The sequence below is a fragment of the Ahaetulla prasina genome, chromosome 5, assembly GCF_028640845.1.
Source record: "Ahaetulla prasina isolate Xishuangbanna chromosome 5, ASM2864084v1, whole genome shotgun sequence".
Lineage (NCBI taxonomy): Eukaryota > Metazoa > Chordata > Lepidosauria > Squamata > Colubridae > Ahaetulla > Ahaetulla prasina.
Window position 1 is genome coordinate 79,493,176 of NC_080543.1, and position 22,035 is coordinate 79,515,210.

General features: G+C 42.4%; 1 protein-coding gene across 4 annotated transcripts in view; it reads right to left on the minus strand.

Moving 5' to 3' along the window:
* CNKSR2 (connector enhancer of kinase suppressor of Ras 2) overlaps window positions 1-22,035 on the minus strand; it is a 574,134-nt gene that overhangs the window by 179,828 nt on the left and 372,271 nt on the right. For all 4 annotated transcript variants that reach the window (XM_058186957.1, XM_058186956.1, XM_058186955.1 and 1 more), the window contains one exon: window positions 12,587-12,720. In XM_058186957.1, the coding sequence (XP_058042940.1) occupies window positions 12,587-12,720 (134 nt within the window). The remainder of the gene's footprint in view (window positions 1-12,586; window positions 12,721-22,035) is intronic.

A 22,035-nucleotide genomic window follows, 5' to 3' on the forward strand; every position in this document is an offset into this window, starting at 1 on the left:
CATGTAAGACAATCAGTAGAGCAAACTTTTAACAAGGTAATAAAATAGTCAGATAATCTAGTAGGAGAAATACACTAAATTAAAGCGGAGGCTGACATTCGGCCCTCCTTCGAAAGAAGGACGTTAGTCCTGGAAAAGAAAAAGAAAAGTTAGGGTTTATCAGGATATTTGTTATAAAATTGTGCCAGTTTTTTGGGGGCCTGCATATCTTCTTTGTTAACCCATTCAGCTTGTGATAGAGGGAAGTGTTTCCATGCTACCAGATATTGGATTTTATTTCTATGTTTTCTAGAGTCTAGAATTTCTTTAATTTCAAAATGTTCTTCCCCGTTGATGAGGATAGGTACAGGGGCCTTAGTAGGATTTGGTCTAAAGGGGGATGTGTGCTCAGGTTTGAGCAAACTAACGTGGAAAACTGGGTGAATTCTTTTGAGAGATTTAGGTAGTTCCAGTTGGACCGTTACCGGATTTATGATTTTCACGATGGGGAATGGGCCCACATATTTTGGTCCAAGTTTTTTAGATTTTTGAGTTGTTTGTAAATATTTAGTAGATAAGAAAACTTTATCTCCTACTTGGAACTTTTTCTCAGGAGCTCTCTTTTTTCTGCTGGTTTTTTGTGTGAGTGATGAGCATCATCAATAGCTTTTCGTGTAATCTTCCATGTACTTTGCAATTGTTCTATCCATTCAGCCAGGGACGGAATCAATGGTTTTTGTTCAGGGAGTTCGGGAATGGGGACAAATTCTTGACCAGAGGCAATTTTAAATGGGGTGAATCCAGTGCTGCTATGAACAGAATTATTGTAAGCCACTTCCGCAAATGGTATTAAATCTGCCCAATTATCTTGTTGATAGTTAATGTAACATCGTAAGTATTGTTCCAGTACTGAGTTTGAGCGTTCACAGCCGCCATTAGTTTGAGGATGATGGGAAGAGCTTAAACCTTGGGTGGAGCCTATCAACCGCAAAAATTCTCTCCACCACCTCGGGGCTTAAGATACATCGGGTACACCCAGAGTCTAGGAGGGCTAGCATTTCCCCTTGCATTCCTGAGGATGGGATATGCAGTTGTACAGGAACGGTAAAGGGCCCCCCTTTCCAACTCACCAAGAGGTCCTCATCCGATTCCGAAGATGGCTCGGTGTCATTTGACCCGGTCGGAGTCCCAACTTCCTTCTCGATGGGAGGAGCGTACTTTGCGTCATCTGTTCCCCTCTTTGCGACCTCTCGTGATTTTGGTTCCACCTGCGCCGTTGTTTTTTTGCCACTAGGGGTCGCCTTCGGCGGCAGCTTTGCCTGACAATCAGCGGCTCGGTGGCCTTCTTTTCCACATCTGAAACAGCCTGTGGGTTTCTTCTTCCCACTCTCCACTGCAACAGAATCCTTGGTTGGTTCCCTCTGGAATTGAGGTTGAGTTTGCCTCCAACTACGATCGCTTCGCAGGCGGTCCTTGGCTAGGTCTGTCTCCATTTCTGCTGCCAGGGTGTACCAGCCATGCAGGGTAGTCGGGGATGCTCAGGCTCTACATAATTTATATAATTCTCCATTTAGGCCGTCTTTATATAAGTCCAAAAGAGCCACTTCCGACCATCCTCTCATGAGAGGTACCAGATCACTGAACTCTTGGTTGTAGTCGGTCACTGGTCTCCTCCCTTGTCTGATGGACCTCATGCGAATCTTGGCCTTTTGTTCTGCCAAGGGGTCCTCAAATCTCATTCTCAGGGCGGCCATAAAATGATGGTAGTTCCTTAGGAGAGGGGAATCCTCTTGGTATAAAGTCACGTACCAGGAAGCCGCCCTACCGCTCAAGACTTGAGTCACGCTTCTTACTCTAGAGGCTTCTGACAGATAATCTTCCCCCCATTCTTGCATGTGGCTATCCACCATAGCCTGGAATAAGCCTAATTCTTTGGGGTCCCCATCAAACTTTCTGGGAATTGGTGGAATTTTAGGTTTTTTTCTTCTGCGAGGCAACATTTGTGGAGTGGGGACCCCCTGACCCGTGGCCATATCTGCAGCTCCTGGAGAACGCAGCTCAGGCTCTCGGTCCTCCTGAAACTCTCTGGTGTATGCTGCATCACCGGTGGCCATTGAAATTTCTGTTTCCACCTCTTCCCTCTCCCCCCAGGGCGTTTGGGTGGGGTTTTCATACCTTTCACGATATCTCTGTCGCTCTTTCGCCTCACGATACAGTCTCACAGCTTCTGCAATCTGTAACTGATCTTTGATTTGCTGCTCTTGTTGCCAAGCAGAGAGTTTTCTTTGTTGTTTACGTCTAGTAACTCCGGATTGTGGTTCCCCTGGGTCTGGAAAACTTTTAAAATCCAGTTTGGCCTTCTCTTGTTTTTCCTCTAGTTGTAATTTCTCCAGCCACTCTGCAGAAATTCCTGAATATTTGGGAGGGCCCGACGTGGCTGCCAAAGCTGCTTCTGACTCCTCCAGCTCATCTTCTGAGATTGGCTTTTTTCCCAGAAAATATTTTTTATCAGCTTGTCTGCGATGGTCCTGGGATGAGATGTCTGCCAGCTGTTCCTCATCAGGTTTGTATTCGTGCTCCGACATCGTTATGGGGAAAAAAAATTTCAGTCCCCTCGGTTGTGATCCGGGATGACTGATTTTGGGTGAGTTCCAGCTTAATGTCAGCCTGCCCCAGATCAGTGTTTGAGAAAATAAAAACCCAACTTCAGCATGTTGAAGAATTTGGTAATCTTTATCATACAAGTCTGGATGCGGTGAAAGCAAAGCTGGAACTGGAAGTAAATCAAATCCCCAGAGTCATATTCTCTCCTGAACCCTCCCCCTACTAGAGGTCATACAATAATAGTCCAATGTCTTCTTTCTCCTCAGCCACGTGTAGTTTCACTTCCGATATTCTCCCTCTGTCAATCTTCCGAATGTAATGTGGAATCAGCAGCTGCCGTTACATTCACGCGCCAACACAATTCAAACCTCTGGTTTTGAAAATGGCATTTCCCCTCTCCCCCACATACAATGTCAGCCGACGCTGGGAATAGTGAAAACCTCCCCCCCCCTTCTCTATAAAGCATGTAAGACAATCAGTAGAGCAAACTTTTAACAAGGTAATAAAATAGTCAGATAATCTAGTAGGAGAAATACCCTAAATTAAAGCGGAGGCTGACAGCATGAGTGACTGTTCAATTCACTTCTCAATTTTGGAAAGAGTTTTTACGACTGATTGGCTCCACCCAAGGATTAAGCTCCTCCCATCATCCTCAGACTAATGGAAGTTGTGAACGCTCGAACTCGGTACTGGAACAATATTTACGTTGCTACATTAACTATCAACAAGACAATTGGCAGACCTACTACCTTTTGCTGAAGTCGCTTACAATAACTCAATTCATAGTAGCACGGGATTTACTCCTTTTAAAGTAGCTTCAGGCCAAGATTTTGTCCCCATTTCAGAACTTCCCAAGGAGAAAACCACTGTTTCCTCCTTATCTGAATGGATAGATCAAATACAAAGCACATGGAAAATGACTCGCAAGGCGATCGATGACGCTCACCATGCACACAAGAAACAAGCAGATAAAAAAAGATCCCCTGAGAACAAATACCAAGTTGGTGATAATGTTTATCTCTCCACCAAATATTTACAAACCACTCAAAAATCTAAAAAACTAGGACCTAAGTATGTGGGACCTTTCCCGATAGTGAAAATCATCAACCCCGTAACTGTACAACTTGAATTACCAAAAACTCTTAGAAGAATTCATCCTGTGTTCCATGTCAGTTTGTTGAAACCAGAACACACATCCACTTTCCTTGCTGATCATGTACCCCCTCCTATACCAATTCTCATTGAGGGCGAACAACATTTTGAAGTAAAAGAAATCTTGGATTCCAGAAAGCATAGAAATAAGATTCAATATCTTATTGCTTGGAAGCACTTCCCTTTATCCCAGGCTGAATGGGTGAACAAGGAAGATGTTCGTGCTTCAGAAAAAATAGCTCAATTCTATAAAAAATATCCTGACAAACCCTAACTTTTCTTTTTCTTTCTAGGACTGACGTCCTTGTTGCAGGAGGGCCGAATGTCAGCCTCCACTCCAACCTACGTATCTCTTTGTACTCCTGATATCTAGTGGTAGATAGTATGGGATTGTATTTCTAATGTACATAGCTATTGGATTCAAGTTAAGTAGAGAGAGCCCTTTAAGAGTGTCGGTCTGACATAATTAAAGGTGGGAGGGGAGATTGCTATTTTGAATTCAACAGGAATGTTTGGCGCGAACTGTAATGGACATTGCATTCCTGATATGATTGACAACCAGAGGCCTGCGGAAGAAGATTACCACGGGACCCCGGGAAGGAGCTGGCATTGGACCAGACCTGATGACCTTTTGGGAAAGGGGAGGGAGGAATAGGGTGATGCAGATTGTTAGCCATATTTTGTCTCAGATTCAACTTTCCACCGCTAAACGCAGCTGCTATCCTGATGTATCTAGTAAAAGTACTTTTCTTTATTTGCAAATGAAGTCAAGGTGTATTTCTTTCCTAGATATAATCAGAGGCAGCCTGACAATCTGAAAATAAAATGGCTCCAATAAAGGAGAATATTTGTACCTCAGTTTTGAAATGAGGGGTCCTTTGTACTCTCTGAGCTTGGTTGTTTTCTTGCAGACATTTCATGAACATAACTAGGTAATATTATCTAGTGCATACTGATGTGCAAGAAAACAATCAATGTCAGAAAGTACCAAGGACCACTCAATAAAATAGCCCTCCTTCCTCATTCTATAAAACATTAAATTTTCCATTTTAAAGCCCTCCTCCTCCAGGTTTCTTGTAAGTGGATCATAAGCTTCCTAACAAACAGGAAGCAGCAGGTGAAGCTAAGCAGAATCACATCAGATACTTGTACAATTGGCACAGGGTCCCCTCAAGGCTGTGTGCTCTGCCCACTTCTCTTCTCTCTGTATACCAATGACTGCAACTCTAATTATTCATCTGTTAAACTACTGAAGTTCGCAGATGACACAACAGTGATCGGTCTCATTCGAGACAATGATGAAGTCTCGAATGAATGAACGAGACAATGATGATACAGACAGGGGGTTGAACAACTTGCCTCGTGATGCAACCAGAACAATCTGAAACTGAACACACTCAAAACCGTAGAAATGAAGATAGACTTTAGGAGAAAACCTTCCATACTTCCACCTCTTACAATACTAGAGAGCACAGTATCAACAATAGAGACCTTCAAATTTTTAGGTTCTACCATATTGCAAGATCTAAAATGGACACCTAACATCAAAAATGTCATCAAAGAATGTTCAAAGAATGTTCTTTCTGCGCCAACTCAGAAAGCTCAAACTGCCCAAGGAGCAGCTGATACAGTTCTACAGAGGAATTATTGAGTCTGTCATCTGCACCTCTATAACTGTCTGGTTTGGTTCTGCAACCCAACAAGACAGACAGAGACTTCAGAGGATAATTAGAATTGCAGAAAAAACAATTGCTACTAACCTGCCTTCCATTGAGGACCTGTATACTGCACAAGTCAAAAAGAGGGCTGTGAAAATATTTACAGACCACTCGCATCCTGGACATAAACTGTTTCAATTCCTACCCTCAAAACGATGCTACAGAACATTGCACACCAGAACAACTAGACACAAGAACATTTTTTCCCCAAATGCCATCATTCTACTAAACAAATAATTCCCTCAACACTGTCAAACTATTTACTAAATCTGGACTACTATTAATCTTCTCATCATTCCCATAACCCATCTTTTTCCACTTATGACTGTATGATTGTAACTTTGTTGTTTGTATCCTTACGATTCCTATTGTTATTGTTTCCTGATTGCTTATTTGTACCCTATGACTATCATTAAGTGTTGTACCTTAGAATTCTTGATGAACGTATCTTTTCTTTTATTTACACTGAGAGCTTATGCACTGGGGAAAAATTCCTTGTGTATCCAATCACATTTGGCCAATAAAGAATTCTATTCCTATTCCTATTCCTATTCCTATTCCTATTCCTATTCCTATTCCTATTCCTAATCCTAATCCTAATCCTAATCCTAATCCTAATTCTATTCCGTCCCGTCCCGTCCCATCCCATCCCATCCCATCCGTATTCCTGGATGTCCCTTCTGGCAACAAGTGTCTAACAAATTCACTTCTAATAGGATTAATACCGTGTTTCCCCAAAAATACAACCTACCCTGAAAACAAGCCCTAGCATGATTTTTTGGGATGGGCTTAATATAAGCCCAACCCCCAAAATAAGCCCTAGTGAAGGGGGTGAGAATGGCCAGCACAGGAGACAGCCCTCCCCTTCCCCAGTCATCTCATGGGGGCTCGGCCCCTTAATGGCAGCTCCACAGATCAGCTGAGCCAGGAAGGGCCAGGAGCTGCCTCTCATTCTGCCTCTCTGGGCACCTGGAGGTGTTTCCGGTGCACTCTTGCCAGCCCGGCCCTGCCTGTGGCACCAGGCAATCTTGCTGCCAGCATTCCAAGTAATGTACACATAGCTAACAGAATTCTGAGGCAGGTAGATTCCTTGAAGAATAATTTTATTTGAAGATATCATATTGGCACAGAGTGGTAAAAACAAACTCTGAGAGTTTTCAGCTAATTAAAAAGTGAAAATTTCCCTTTCCCCCAAACAATAAGTCACATTGTCCAATCTAGGCGCTGGCTGATTGCCTAGTTACTTCTCTCCTCCTCCCCTCTCCAGCCAGTTGTTGGAATGTCCTTGGTTAACAGGAGAAACTATTTTGTTTTTGCTACAAAACCCCAGCTATCTCTATTCCCCCCTCCCTATCCCTTAGCTCCAGTGTGACAATACTGAAGCCCAAAAAATGGCCTCGGTGAGGCCAGCTTCATGGTTGAGACTTGTAGCCGAGGGCCTGTCTCTTCCTCTAGAGCCACCTTGTGGCTCTGGAACAGGAAGAGACCACAGTTTGCACTCCACCAGGCCTGGAGCTCAGCTCTTGCTCAGGCTGCTGCTACAATAAGACAGAAAGCTGTGCAGTACATCAGAATCGGCTCCCCCTCGCATATCCCCAAAATGCTCCCTCCGCACATCTTCGGCACAAGGAAAGGACGATCAGCAGGAAAATGGAGGGGGGCAGGTTTCCTCCCAATCATCCTTTCCTTGGGAAGTCCTGAACAGACACACATCCACAGTGTCAACCCTCAAAACGACTTACTTTTGTTTCATTTCTCAATTGCCACTTGAGGGGGGAGTCAGAAGATAATGGAATGTGGTGACTTAACCTGCTAGGCAAAACATCGACCAGAATCTGTGTGAGAGCCAAGGTCATGGCAACGAACATCTGCTGAGACCAAGGGGGAAGCTGCAGCCAGACTGATTGCTTAATGTGATCCAAGAAACCTGAGGGGGTGGGAAGTTTCTAGTCTTTTAACTACCCTAAAGCATGGGAACTACTTACAGCTAGCTTCAACTTTCTATGTGCCAACATCATGTACTCAGTAAAAGGTGTTTAGAGCTTGACTGAAGCCTCAGTCTTGATTCAATTGGGTTCATCAGTCAGAACCATGACACCAGGATTGCAAGACTGAAGGCTTTGGAGGGAGCATTTTTGGGATCTGTATCTGTGCAGGACTCTCCAAGGAAAGGACAATCAGCAGGAATATGGGAGGGAGATTTTCCTGCCAATTATCCTTTCCATGGGGAGCCCTGCACAGATGCATATCTTAGGATTCCAAGACTGAAGGCTTCAAAGGGAGCATTTTTGTGATGTGCGTCTGCGCAGGGCTCCCCAAGGAAAGGACGATGAGCAGGAAAATGGGGGGGGGGAATTTCGCTGCTGATCGTCCTTTCCTTGGGGAGCCCTGCACAGATGCACATCCCAAAAATGCTCCCACTGTGCATCTTTGGCACAAAGAAAGGACAATCAGCAGGAAAATTGAGGGGGCTGTGGGGAGTTCTAAGAGTTGAAATCCACAAGTGTTAAAGTGGCCAAGCAGCTACCCATACTGCTGCTGGCCTCGTGTGGGCTCTTTACCCTCCTGGCATTGCTGCTCTCGGCCACCCTGCTGGGATGCTCCTGCCTGGCACGGGGTGAATCATCCCAGAACTTTCAGCCTGCCACCAGCCTGCCAGGGCTCCTTCATGACCAGCTACTGGTGGAGCCACCTATGGTGCCTCACCCGCCACCACCTTTGGGCTGTTGATCACTGGCCTGTATGCCTACTCGGTGCTGCAGGCACCGGGCTTACAGCTACAGTGAGCCTGGTCAATTCAATTCAAACCTTTATTATCAGTGCATAGCAAATATACAATGATATTGGTTGAGCTCCCTCAGTGCACCCCCTGCAACATAATACAACTCACAGTGAAGACAGAAAATCCCTAACCCAGTAAATCATATTAACAAAACACCTAGTCCTATTGCACCAATGTGAACAAGTTACACATTGAGCTGGCCCTGCAGTCCATCATACTACATAGTTATAATGTTATTCCTCATTCAGGAGTCTGACAGCCCACAAATAAAACCTGTTCTTCAGCCTGTTTGTGTGGCTGGCTATACTTCTATATCTCCTTCCCAATGGTAGGAGTGTGAGAATCATCCCTGAAAATTTTCCTCACTCTTCTAAGGCAACAAGCCCTAGAGATCTCATCTAGTGGTATTAGGGGACAATCCATGATGTTTTGTGCTGTACTCATCACCCTCTGCAATTGTTGTGCCTCGCCCACCCTCCTCTCCGCAGCCGGGCCCCTCCCATCTCCTGCTATCTGAGTCAGAGTCTGATAATGAAGAGGAACGGCCTGGCATGCCTCCAGCCCCCAGCCCTGGCACCATGCCCGGACAGAATGTCAGGAATGAGCAAACAAACCTCCCTTCTACAGCGTGTGAGCACGAAGCCAGCCACATGCTAGAATTGCCGGCAGCAGATCAGGAGGATGGAAAGTCAAAGTGGATGGATCCCCACTTCCGGAGAATAGAGAGGCAACGTCAGCAAAAGGAAGGGAGGGGCAGACCTGGATAAGTGCTGAGTCATAGAGCCACACCCCATGGCCTATATAAAAGACCAGCTTGAGTCAAGCAATTTGAGTCAAGCAAAGTCTCATCTGGTTTGCTGAAGTCACACCTTGGATTCCTGCCTGCCCTGAGAACTCTGACAGGAATTTGGCAAAGCTGCAGGGGCTTAATGGCCATGCTTGATACAGACTTCCCAGACCCAGCCGTCGGAGGGGGAGGGGGACATGACAGTAATGTTTTTCTATTCGCGGCTGTCAGACCAGCATGCCATACTATGATGCAGTAAGTAAGGACACTTTCTATTGTAAAAGGAGGTCATCCGTTGTTGTTCCACCCTTTTTTTACACAAGATCCTAAGGAAATAGAGTCTCTTTTGTGCCTTCCTGGCCACCTGGATTATGTTGTTTTTCCAGGTGAGGTCTTCGCTGAGATGGACTCCCAGGAATTTAAAGGAGGAAACTTTCTCTATACAGCCCTCCTCAATGTAAAGTGGGGCAGGTTTCTCTCTCTTCCTCTGGAAGTCCAACATCATCTCCTTGGTCTTGCTGATGTTCAGGTGCAGGTTGCTTTTTAAGCAACATGTGAAAAGTTTTTGAACCTCCCTCATATGCTGTTTCGTCTCCATCTGTAATAAGACTCAGTATAGTGGTGTCATCTGCGAACTTAATGATCAGATGGGTCTGACGGTACACAATCATGTGTGTACAGTGAATACAGGTAGGGACTGAGCACACAGCCCTGTGGGGAGCCAGTGCTAAGCTTCAGGGGGGTGGATATGACAGACCCAACCCTCACTGTTTGTGGCTGGTCTCGGAAAGTCTTTGATCCAGTCACAGATAGAAGAGGGAAAATCCAAGTCAGTCAGCTTTTCGATAAGGAAAGCTTGGGAGAATGGTGTTGAAGGCCAAGCTATAGTCTATGAAAAGCATCCTGACATAGATCCCGTGTTTTTCCAGATGGCTCATTACAGAATGTAAAGCTGTAGCTATGGTATAATCTGTTGACCTACTCCCCCTGTAGGCAAACTGATATTTGTCAAAGTCCAGTGGGAGGCATGTCCTAAGGTGTTGGAGAACCAATCTCTCGAAGCATTTCATCACTACAGACGTTAATGCAATAGGTCTGTAGTCATTTAGGCAGTTAATTGCTGTTTTCTTTGGGACTGGGACAATAGTGGCTGCTTTCAAGCATGATGGAACACAGACCGTTTGCAGGGAGATATTAAAGATCCTTGTTAGGGCCCCTGCTAATTGAAAAGGTCCTTGTTAGGACCCCTGCTAATTGATCGGCACAATTCTTTACCACTATCCCACTATCCCCAGCCCCCCATCTTGGCCTGCACAGCCCTCAATACAGCTCTCACTTGGTGTTCGTAGAAAGTGAGTGGCTGGGAAGCCAAAGACCAGCAGGCAGCAGCTACGGGATCTGGTCTTTTCACCTCGTAGCGGGTGAAGGTGTTCAACTCCTCTACCAACAATGATGGTAAAGAAGGATGCTCTTCAGACCCTTGAGGGCACTGCAGCTTTCTTGCCGGCTGTGTGTGGGCTAGCTCCAACAAGAGGTAGTGGAGGCTGCTAGGTAGCAGCTGGGGCTTGGCATGGACTGAGCCGGGCCGGGCAGAAGGCAAGATGGCTGCAGAGCTGCTGCAGATGAGGCACATGCCGAAGGCAACCAGGGGCAGCCCCATGCCTGCCTCACACAGCCAATAAGATAGCTGTAGCACTCACCAGGGCCTGAAAGCACCAGGCTCAGTGTAGCTGTAATCCCAGCACCTGCAGCACCAAAGGGGCCTCTGCTAAAACAGTCTGTTATTAACACAGCTGCTTGCAATTACTGCAGGTTCTAGTCCCACCAAGCCCAAGGTTGACTCAGCCTTCCATCCTTTATAAGGTAGGTAAAATGAGGACCCAGATTGTTGGGGGCAATAAGTTGACTTTGTATATAAATATACAAATAGGATGAAGACTATTGCTAACATAGTGTAAGCCGCCCTGAGTCTTCAGAGAAGGGCGGGATATAAATGCAAATAATAAAAAAAATAGGTGTGCAGGCCGGTGCTCAGCAACCCAAAGCTGGTGGTGGGAGAGGCAGCACAGGTGACATGGCTCCACCGGCAGCTGCTTGCAAAGGGGCCTTGGCAGGCTGGTGGCAGGCTGCAGGTTTTTGATCTGGGATGACTCACCCCACACCAGGCATCAGCCCAGCAGGGTGGCCAAGAGCAGCGCTGTCAAGAGGGTGAAGAGCCCGCACAAGGCCAGCAGCAGCATGGGCAGCTGCTTGGCAGCTAGTTGGCACCAGGCGCAGCTGAGAAATGTCCCAGCAACATCTGGGCCAGCAGGCAAGGATGGTGGAGGCCAGGGCGTGCTGAGACTTTGGCCTGTTGTAGCCGTGGGCAAGCAGACAGTGGGATGGAGAGGGTGGGGCCAGCTGCAGCTGCGCTCCCATTTCTGTTGGCACTTGCATTCACCACCTCCTGCAATTAAAATAAAATAAGACCTCCCCGAAAATAAGCCTGAGTGCTTATTTTCAAGCCCAAAAGAAAATAATCCTGTTTATTTTCAGGGAAACACGATATATTCATTTTCTTTCTTCATTCATTGTGTTCTGTATTTATCTTTCTAACCAGATGAATCAAATCCTGATATAGCAGTAATATTCAGAAGATCCTTGAAATATTTTCAGTTGTGAAAATAACAAAGCTAGCATGTCACATTCTTCATTGAATGAGTCTGGAGTATGCATTCTTTTTCTGACTTCCTTGGTGGAAGGATAGGTTATACAACAGAATCATGTTATTGTCTGAAAGTTTGTATTGTGAAATTAAGAGCTGCTATTGTAAACATTTCTCTAAGTAAAACAAAATGCTCTAGTCGCTACTGGGATTTCCTCTCCCCTTTTTGTGATGTAAGGTGTTGTTGTTGTTGTTTTTGCTATCCTTTATGGTTTATATTTTCCTTTATCTCCAAACTAGTTATACAACAATTCTTCTAACTTTAATTCAGAAATAATAATATGCAACTTACAACTCTGAGCCAGATATTTGCATTTATCTAGCACAGTATACAGTGACCAGGTATAGCCTTTCCAATTGCAACAAAGAGCATTAGCATTACTATTATTTTTTAATGAAGGACCCTTTTTAACAAGTGAATAAATTTGTTCTATGAGTTAATATTTGAATATTGTGCCCACTAATAGTTTTGTTTTTCACTATCAGTTCCATATAAGTGTATTGAAACTTTTTAAAGTAGGTGAGCTAGCTTTGGGGGCGGGGGTATGGATGTTTAAACCAATTAATATCCACTTGCAAATAATGCAAATTGAAAGAAATCAGAAATATGTGTATTTTACTGATATAATGTGTCCAAAACCATGCACCAAAATATAAAAAGGAATTAAGATGATATATGGGTTTTGGACACTGAATGTTCAATGAATTGTTAATGCCTTTCTTCTTTTACTTATAGGTACTGCTACTGTCGTAATATGGTAATGTTGGTTTCATGTCCTATTTTCCCCCTAGACATGGATCACTGCACATTCTTATAACCCTGAGTAAAATTAAGATTATGATCAATTGTGATGCTTCACCTGGGAATATAAGGCTCTGCTGGAGGTGGTGGTATGTAGAGGTCCTGAAGGGCTGAACTGTCTCTTTTAGTAGGTGTGCTGACAGTACTGGATGGTGTTGCCACACTGCTTGTAGGACTTCTAGATACAAGTGGCTGGTTAAAACAAAACAAAATGATTTTAAGTCATATCTAGTACCTTTTTATGTTAAAATAAATTAAGCATATATAACCTATATATTGGAAAAGGTTGATGTTAAAAAATTAAGAAACTTCAAATTCAGCTTAACTGGGGAGAACTTTTCAATATTGTACATTTGAACTGCTGCCATTCTCCATTTATATGTTGCAGATTTCCTCTACTGGAGCATCTGTTCTTCATGCCCTAAAATCAAATCTAATATAAATTGATCTGTAACTATTCCCAACATGACATATTTTGATTTTTTGACTTAATAGAAATTACATAAATTACATTTTGGCAGGTTTACCCAATAATCTTGCTCAAATTTCACTTCTTTAATTATTACCATGTTTTAATTCCAATAATCTACATAGCTGGCTAATCAAAGTGTTTGCTTTTGGGGAATATATTATTATATCCAGCTGTTAAAATACAAATATCATTTTAAGATAATGGTTTTGTTACATGTGAGCAGATACTGGTTTTATGACTGCTAGATATTCATGTAATCAGAGAAGCCATTTAGGAAAATATTTATTGGGATTTTCTGAACAGTATACAAGTGGATAAATGTATAGAAAGACAAGAGAACACAAATATTACATTTTGGAAACAGACAATAGAATAATTGTGAACCCAGCTTTCAGAAATAGAAAGCATAGATAGGGATGTCAAACTTGATTTGAGGGCCGCATCAGGGTTGTGTTTGACCTCAGAGGGCCGGAGTGGGCATAGCCAGGTGACCATGGCCAGCTCGACATCACTTGTTTTAGGGGCACCTGTAGTGGTCAAGTCTTCCCTCAGACCCTCCCTTCCTCTCATTATAATCTCCTTCCTTCCTTCCTTCCTTCCTTCCTTCCTTCCTTCCTTCCTTCCTTCCTTCCTTCCTTCCTTCCTTCCTTCCTTCCTTCCTTCTCTTCTTTTTCCTTTCCTCTTCATTCTCTTTTCTTTCTTCCCCTTTCCTTCTTTTTCCTTCCTTGCTCTCTTCCCATCTTTCCTTTTTGTTTGTCTTTCTTCTTTCCCTTTCTCCTTTCCTGTCCCTTCTTGGATGCTTAAATGCAAAAGAGGAAACATTTCTCCTTTCGTTTTGTTTCGCTTTTAGTTTGTTTTGCCAGCCCTCTGCCAGTGAAAACAGAGTCTGGGGGGACCGCACACAGCTCCTCTGGCCCCCCAATTTGAGTTTGACATCCCTGGCATAGATGAATGCAAATCAGGCTTCATTATTATTATTATTATTATTCAAATTTTTATACCGCCCTATCTCCCGAAGGACTCAGGGCGGTTTACAGCCTTATAAAAACATAAAAAACATAAGAATAAATACAAGTTAAAACAACATTTTAAAAAACTTATTACATTAGGCCAAATTTAAAAATATCAATTAAAATAATACAAAACCCCATTTAAAACTAATTTTTTAAAAACTAAACCCTAGGCCAGCCCCGCACAAATAAATAGATGTGTCTTAAGCTCGCGGCGGAAGGTTCGAAGGTCAGGAAGTTGGCGCAGTCCTGGGGGGAGCTCGTTCCAGAGGGTGGGAGCCCCCACAGAGAAAGCCCTTCCCCTGGGTGTCGCCAGTCAGCACTGCCTGGCGGATGGCACCCTAAGGAGTCCCTCTCTGTGGGAGCGTACGGGTCGGTGGGAGGCAGTCGGTGGCAGCAGGCGGTCCCGTAGATAACCTGGCCCTATGCCATGGAGCACTTTAAAGATGGTAACCAAAACCTTGAAGTGCACCCGGAAGGCCACAGGTAGCCAGTGCAGTCTGTGCAGGAGAGGTGTCACATGGGAGCCACAAGGGGCTCCCTCTATTACCCGCGCAGCTGCGTTCTGAACCAACTGAAGCCTCTGGATGCTCTTCAAGAGGAGCCCCATGTAGAGAGCATTGCAGTAATCCAAGCGAGATGTGACGAGCGCATGAGTGACTGTGCATAGGGCACCCCGGTCTAGGAAGGGGCGCAACTGGTGAACCAGGCGAACCTGGTAAAAAGCTCTCCTGGAGACGGCTGTCAAATGATCTTCAAAAGACAGCCGTCCATCCAGGAGGACGCCCAAGTTGCGCACCCTTTCCATTGGGGCCAATAACTCACCCCCAACAGTCAGCTGCGGCTGCAACCAACTGTACCGGAGTGCCGGCATCCACAGCCACTCCGTCTTGGAGGGATTGAGTTTGAGCCTGTTTCTCCCCATCCAGACCCGTACGGCTTCCAGGCACCGGGACAGCACTTCGATAGCTTCATTGGGGTGGCCCGGGGTGGAAAAGTACAGCTGAGTATCATCAGCGTACAGATGGTACCTCGCCCCAAAGCCACTGATGATCTCACCCAGAGGCTTCATATAGATGTTGAACAGGAGGGGCGAGAGAATCGACTCCTGCGGCACCCCACAAGTGAGGTGCCCCGGGGACGACCTCTGCCCCCCCCCGTCAACACCATCTGTGACCGATCGGAGAGATAGGAGGAGAACCACCAATAGACGATGCCTCCCACTCCCAATCCCTCCAACCGGTGCAGCAGGATACCATGGTCAATTTAAATTTCATCAATTTAGAGTTCTCAAAATATATTATTTTGGGGTTACAATTCACATTATTCCCCAGTAAGTTAACCTCATAAAATATATATATATATTTCAAGCTATTGTGATTTTCCATAAAGAAAAATCAGGTCTTATTTCCCAAATATTATCATTATACTTTTGTAGCAGATATACTAGTTGTCCAAAGTTTAAAGTTTAATCCAAAGATTAAAGTATAAAATCTGCATTATCTTGTAGAATAGATTTGAATATAGAATTGTGAAATGTAATGTAATGGAGACGCATACAAAAATGGAATAGATATATATCAGTATGAACTTAAAAGTGTACATCAATAATCTAAAGAAGAAAATAGAGCTTCCCCTGTATACTTCATTTGGCTAAATAGAGAAACACTTGCTCCTCTGTCCTAGTCCTATTAGATCTCTCAGAGGCTTTTGATACCATCGACCATGGTATCCTGCTGCAGCGGCTCAGGGGACTTGGAGTGGGGGGCACTGTTTATCGGTGGTTCTCCTCCTCCCTCTCTGACCGGTCACAGACGGTGTTGGCAGGAGGGCAGAGATTGGCTCTGAGGTGTCTCTTGTGTGGGGTGCCGCAAGGGTCGGTTCTCTCGCCTCTTCTGTTCAACATCTATATGAAGCTGCTGGGTGAGATCATCCGTGATTTTGGGGTGAGTTGTCATCTGTACGCTGATGACACTCAGCTGTACATCTCCACCCCTAACCACCCCAACGAGGCTGTCGAAGTGATGTCCCAGTGTCTGGAGGCCGTACGGGTCTGGATGGGGAGAAACAGGCTCCAACTCAATCCCTCCAAGACCGAGTGGCTGTGGATGCCGGCAGCCCGGTACAGTCAGCTGATTCCATCGCTAACTGTTGGGGGCGAGTCATTGGCCCCCACGGAGAGGGTTCGCAACTTGGGCGTCCTCCTGGATGCACGGCTCTCTTTAGAAGAACATATGATGGCCGTCACCAGGGGAGCTTTTTATCAGGTTCACCTGATATGCCAGTTGCGTCCCTTTCTGGACCGGGTTTCCCTTTGCACGGTCACTCATGCCCTTGTTACATCCCGCCTGGACTACTGCAATGCTCTCTACCTGGGGCTCCCCCTGAAGGGCACCCGGAAGCTCCAACTGGTCCAGAATGCGGCTGCGCGGGTGATAGAGGGAGCACCTCGCAGCTCCCATGTGACACCTCTCCTGCGCAGCCTGCACTGGCTCCCAGTGGTCTTCCGGGTCCAATTCAAGGTGTTGGTCACCACCTTTAAAGCACTCCATAGGATAGGATCGGCATAGGATCGGGTTACATACAGGACCGCCTACTGCCACCAGTAGCCTCCCATCAACCTGTGTGCTCCCACAGAGAGGGCCTCCTCTGGGTACCGCCGGCCAAACAATGTCGGCTGGAGACCCCCAGGGGGAGGGCCTTCTCTGTGGGGGCTCCTGCCCTCTGGAATGAGTTGCCTCCGGGGCTTCGTCAACTCCCCGACCTCCGGACCTTTCGCCGCGAGCTGAAGACGCTTTTGTTTCAGTGCACAGGGTTAGCTTAAATGTAGTTTTTAAATGGGGTTTTTAAATGGGGTTTTTAATTTTATTCCAATTTTTACGTCATATATTGAATTAGTTTTTTATATTGTTTTTTTTTTATTGAAAGAGTTTTAAAAAAACAAAAACATTTTTCCCCCTTTTTTCCCCCTCCCTCCCAAAAACAAAACAAAACACCCCCCTCCCTCCCCCACCCCCCGGCTTCCCGGGTCAATCACAAGGTAAAGTCCAATCCAAATAACCACATCCAAAGCTTTTCGTCTCCCAACCCCCTCCCCATTACATAAAATAACTTTCTAATTATTCAAAGGCAATCTGATATTTCTTAATCTGATATCTGTTTTGTAGATAATCAATCCATTTTTTCCATTCAATTAAATATCTTTCCTGCGTATTGTCTTTTAAAAACGCTGAGATTTTAGCCATCTCAGCCAAATTAATAACTTTCAATATCCATTCTTCTATTGTAGGTATCTCTTCTTTCTTCCAGTATTGTCCAATCAACAGTCTTGCTGCTGTTATTAAGTTCAAAATCAATTTAGTCTCAATCCCTGTACAATCCATTATAATTCCCAAAAGGAAAAATTGTGGCAGGAACTTTATCTTCTTCTTCAGTACATTTTGAATAATCCACCAAATTCTTATCCAAAAGACCTTAATTTTCTTGCAAGTCCACCAAATATGAAAATATGTAGCATCATCACAATCACACCTCCAACATTTCGCTTGGATATTAGGATACATACATGATAATTTTTTGGGATCTAAATGCCATCTATAAAACATCTTATAAAAATTTTCCTTAAATTCTGTGCTTGTGTAAACTTAACATTTCTAACCCAGATTTTCTCCCATGTTTCCAACATTATTGGTTCCTGAATATTCTGTGCCCATTTTATCATACAATCCTTTACCAAATCCTTTTCCGAATCTATTTCAAGCAACACATTATACAATCTCTTTATATGCTCCTGGGTCTGATTTCTAATTTGCTTTATTAAATTTTCCTCCTTTGCATTATACCAATTTTTGATCTTCTTTCCATCTAGCACTTATTTGCCCATATTGAAACCAAGTATAATTCCTCCTTCTACATTTAATACCTGTAATGATTTTAATTGCAATCTACCTCCTTCAGCATACAAAAGTTCTTTATATGTAATCATTTCCTGTTTCTGTTCTATATTTATATTCTCTATTGCATGTCTAGGGCTCGCCCATATAGGAATCTTATAATCTAATTTATAGGAATATTTATTCCAGACCATAAAGAGCACTTCTCAACACATGATTCTTAAAAGCCCTATCCACTTTTTTCCATAAAATAAGTACGCATGCCATCCATATAACAAGTCATAACCTTCTATATTCAAAATTCTTTCCTCTGTTAAGTTAAACCAGTCACTTATTACTGAAAGGGTTACTGCTTCATAATATAGTTTAAAGTTAGGCATTCTTAAACCACCTCTTTCCCGTGAATCCTGTATTATTTTCATTTTAACCTCGCCTTTTTACCCTGCCATATAAATTTATTAATCCCACTCTGCCAATCTTCCAAATTTTTATCCTTTTTAATTATAGGTATCATCTGGAACAGAAACAAAATCTAGGTAACACATTCATTTTAATAGCCGCAATCCTTCCCAATAGGGATAACTGCAATTTCTTCCAGCCACTCATATCATTCTGAACTTTTTGCCATAGCAAGTCATAATTATTCTTATAAAGTTTCTTGTTCGATGAGCTAATATAGACCCCTAAATATTTAACCTTTTTTACTACCTCAAATCCTGTCATTTCCTCTAGTTTTTGTTTCTGTTGTATAGACATATTTTTAATTATCACTTTTGTTTTATTCTGATTTATTTTAAATCCTGATACCTTTCCATATTTATCAATTACTTCCAACAAAATCTACTTGAATTTATAGGATTCGTTAACGTAACCACTACATCATCTGCAAAAGCTCTAACTTTGTACTCATATTGTCTAATCTTAATTCCTCTATTTTCATTAATTCTCGTATTTTATCTAATAATGGTTCCAGAGTCAAAACAAACAATAATGGTGATAAGGGACATCCCTGTCTTGTTCCTTTCGCAATCTTAATAACTTCTGTCAAACTACCATTTACTATAATCTGTGCTGTTTGCTCTCCATAAATCGCTTTAATTATTCTAATAAAACAGTCTCCAAATTGCATTTTCTCTATTAATTTAAATAAAAAATCCCAATGCAATCGATCAAAGGCTTTCTCTGCATCCAAAAAAATAAGTGCCGCTGAAGTATTCTTCTTTTCCAAATATTCCAATATATTAATAATCTGTCTAACATTATTCCTCATCTGCCTCCCTTTTATAAAACCAGATTGATCAGTATGAATTCTTTGTTGTAAAACTAACATTAATCTATTTGCTATTATTTTTACAAAAATCTTATAATCATTATTTAAAAGTGAAATCGGCCTATAGTTACCAGGTTTAGAGCAGTCTTGCTCCTCTTCGGTATCAGTGAAATAAAAGATGTTTTCCATGACGGGGTATTCCACTCCTAATTGTATCTGATTAAATAATTCTTTAAGTGGGCCTAATATTTCATCCTGTGTTTTTTATAATAAGTTGCTGTAAGACCATCTGTACCAGGGTTTTCCCATTTTAATTGTTTAATTGCCTCCACTATTTCTCCAGTAGCTATCGGCCGGTTCAGCTCCTCCTCTGTTCTAATGTTAGAATATTCACCTTATAATCTTTCAAATAATCATAAATGTCCCTATCCAATATTTTGTCTTTTGCATATAGTGCAGTATAAAATTCTGAGAATGCCTTTTAATTTTATCCTGTTGGTATATCTCTTTACCTTTATATTCTATTTTTTGTATGACACGTGCTTTCTGTTTCTTCCTTAAATTATATGCCAACCATCTCCCAGGTTTATTTGCATTACAAAAGGTATTATGTTTAGCATATTGTATATTCGTTGCCACCTGGTCTGCCATTAACATATTAAATTGACTCTGTAATATTTTTATAGCCTCTTTAAGTTTATGATCTTGTGGGTTTTGAATTAATAACTGTTGCTTCCTTTGAATTTCTTCTTCCAAATATCTACGCTGCCTTTGTTTTATTATTCCTTTGCCTGTTGTCCAAATAAATCAATATCCTCTAATAAACGCTTTGCTCGCTTCCCACACAGTTCCTATAGGTGTCCCTTTGTACATATTAAAATCAAAAAATTCTTTTAACTGTTTCTTACAATAAGTTACATTATCCTCATATCTAAACAGATTTTCATTCAACCTCCATGTTCTACCACCTTTTTCCCTTGTAATAATTCCATCCATACTGGGCTATGGTCAGTTAAACACCTCGAAATATCTTCGCTTTCTTCACCCTAGAAAGCAAGTCATTAGAAATTAAAATAAAATCAATGCGTGAAAAGGATTGATGCCTATCAGAAAAAAAAGTAAAATCTCTCTCATCTGGATTCCGTAACCTCCATATATCTCTAAATTCAAAGTCTTCCATCATTTCAAAAAAGGATTTTGGTAATTTTGCATGTATAGGTATCTTCTTGGAGGAGGTTCTCTTATCCTTCTTGTATCAATTACTCCATTCCAGTCTCCTAATAAAATAAACGAACTATAATCCCAGAGGGTCAACCTCTCATGTAACATTTTGTAAAACTTTTCTTGTTGCTGATTAGGTGCATAAATACCTATCAACAAAGTCTTTTTGCATCTATCACCAGTTCAATAGCAATAAATCTTCCTTGAATATCTGCCTCAATTAACTTAGCTGGTATATCCTTCCTGATATATACGACAATTCCATGCTTCTTTTCCAAAGCTGATGCAACAAAATGGTTACCCAATTTTGAATTAATTAAATATTTTTGGTCTGATAATTTTATATGTGTCTCTTGCAAACAAATCACATCATTTTTAAATTGTTTCAAGTAGTGAAATATTTTCCTTCTTTTCTGAGCTGAATTCAAGCCATTAACATTCCATGACAAGATTCTATTTGCCATTATTGGCCTCCTGAAGCTTTGAAGCAGACAACGGAAGCTCCTCCTCCGGTATCTTCCGTCTAGCTCCTCCCACAGCTTCCATAATGGGATCCTGACTTTTACTTTGAGACTGTTGCTCTTCTTTACGCTTAAGGGCTCCTCTTGTCACCCTTTGCTCTTGTGGTTCCTCTAATACTGGCAGCAATAAAGGCTCTTGGGTCACCACGCCTTCTTGAGTCTCTTGAAGTTTTCTATCACTTCTATTTCGACTTTCAAAACTGTAGAAAGAAAATCCTTTGCCTTTAAAACAGTGTCAATTCTATATCTCCTTCCTTGATAGAATAGTGTCAGTCCAACTGGCACCTCCCATCTGAATTGAATCTGATGTTTTTTAAGTTCTTGTGTAAAAAGCAAGTTCCTTCCTGTCTCTTAACATGTTTGAAGGAATCTCTTTCAACACCTTCAACTCCTGTTCTCCAATTTTTAAAGTTGTCTGATATGAAACTTGCAGAATTTGATTTCTCATAGTCCTTTTCACAAAATAAACCACAATGTCCCGAGGAAGCTTTCTCTGTCTTGCAATCCAAGAATTAACTCTATATATTTTATCAATTTGGTAAGATACCTCTTGGGGGTCCGCTTCAATAAATTCAGCCAATGCTTCTGATATAATTTTTCTTAAGTCTTCTCACGCTCTTCTGCATACCACGAATTCTAAGAGCTCCTTCCATAAGTTTATATTGTAATATCACAACCTGATCTTCATTTTGATCCACTTTTTTCTGAACACCTTTCATTTCGTCTTCTAAATACTTATTTGACTGAGAGATCTGTTGCATTTCCACTTCCAATCCTTCAATTTTTTTACTCAGTCCTTGAACTGCCATAAGAATATCTTCTCTTATTTTTGCATTAAAATTCTCCATCATCTCTTTTTGCCTATCTTCAGAAAGTTTTAATTGTTCTTTCAATATTTTCCTCAAGACTTGGTTCAGATCCCTTCTTCCAGAAGGCTTTAAAGGTTTAGCTGCCATTCTGTCTTCAAAAGAATCAGGAATCCAAACTTAATAACTCTCCTCTCCTCCTTCCGGTATAAAAAAACTCAGTTTGTAACAATCCACAAGTAACGCTGCTTCATCGTACTAAAAAATTTTTACTTTCACTTTTAGACGCCATTTTAAAAGTCAATTAATCAAAG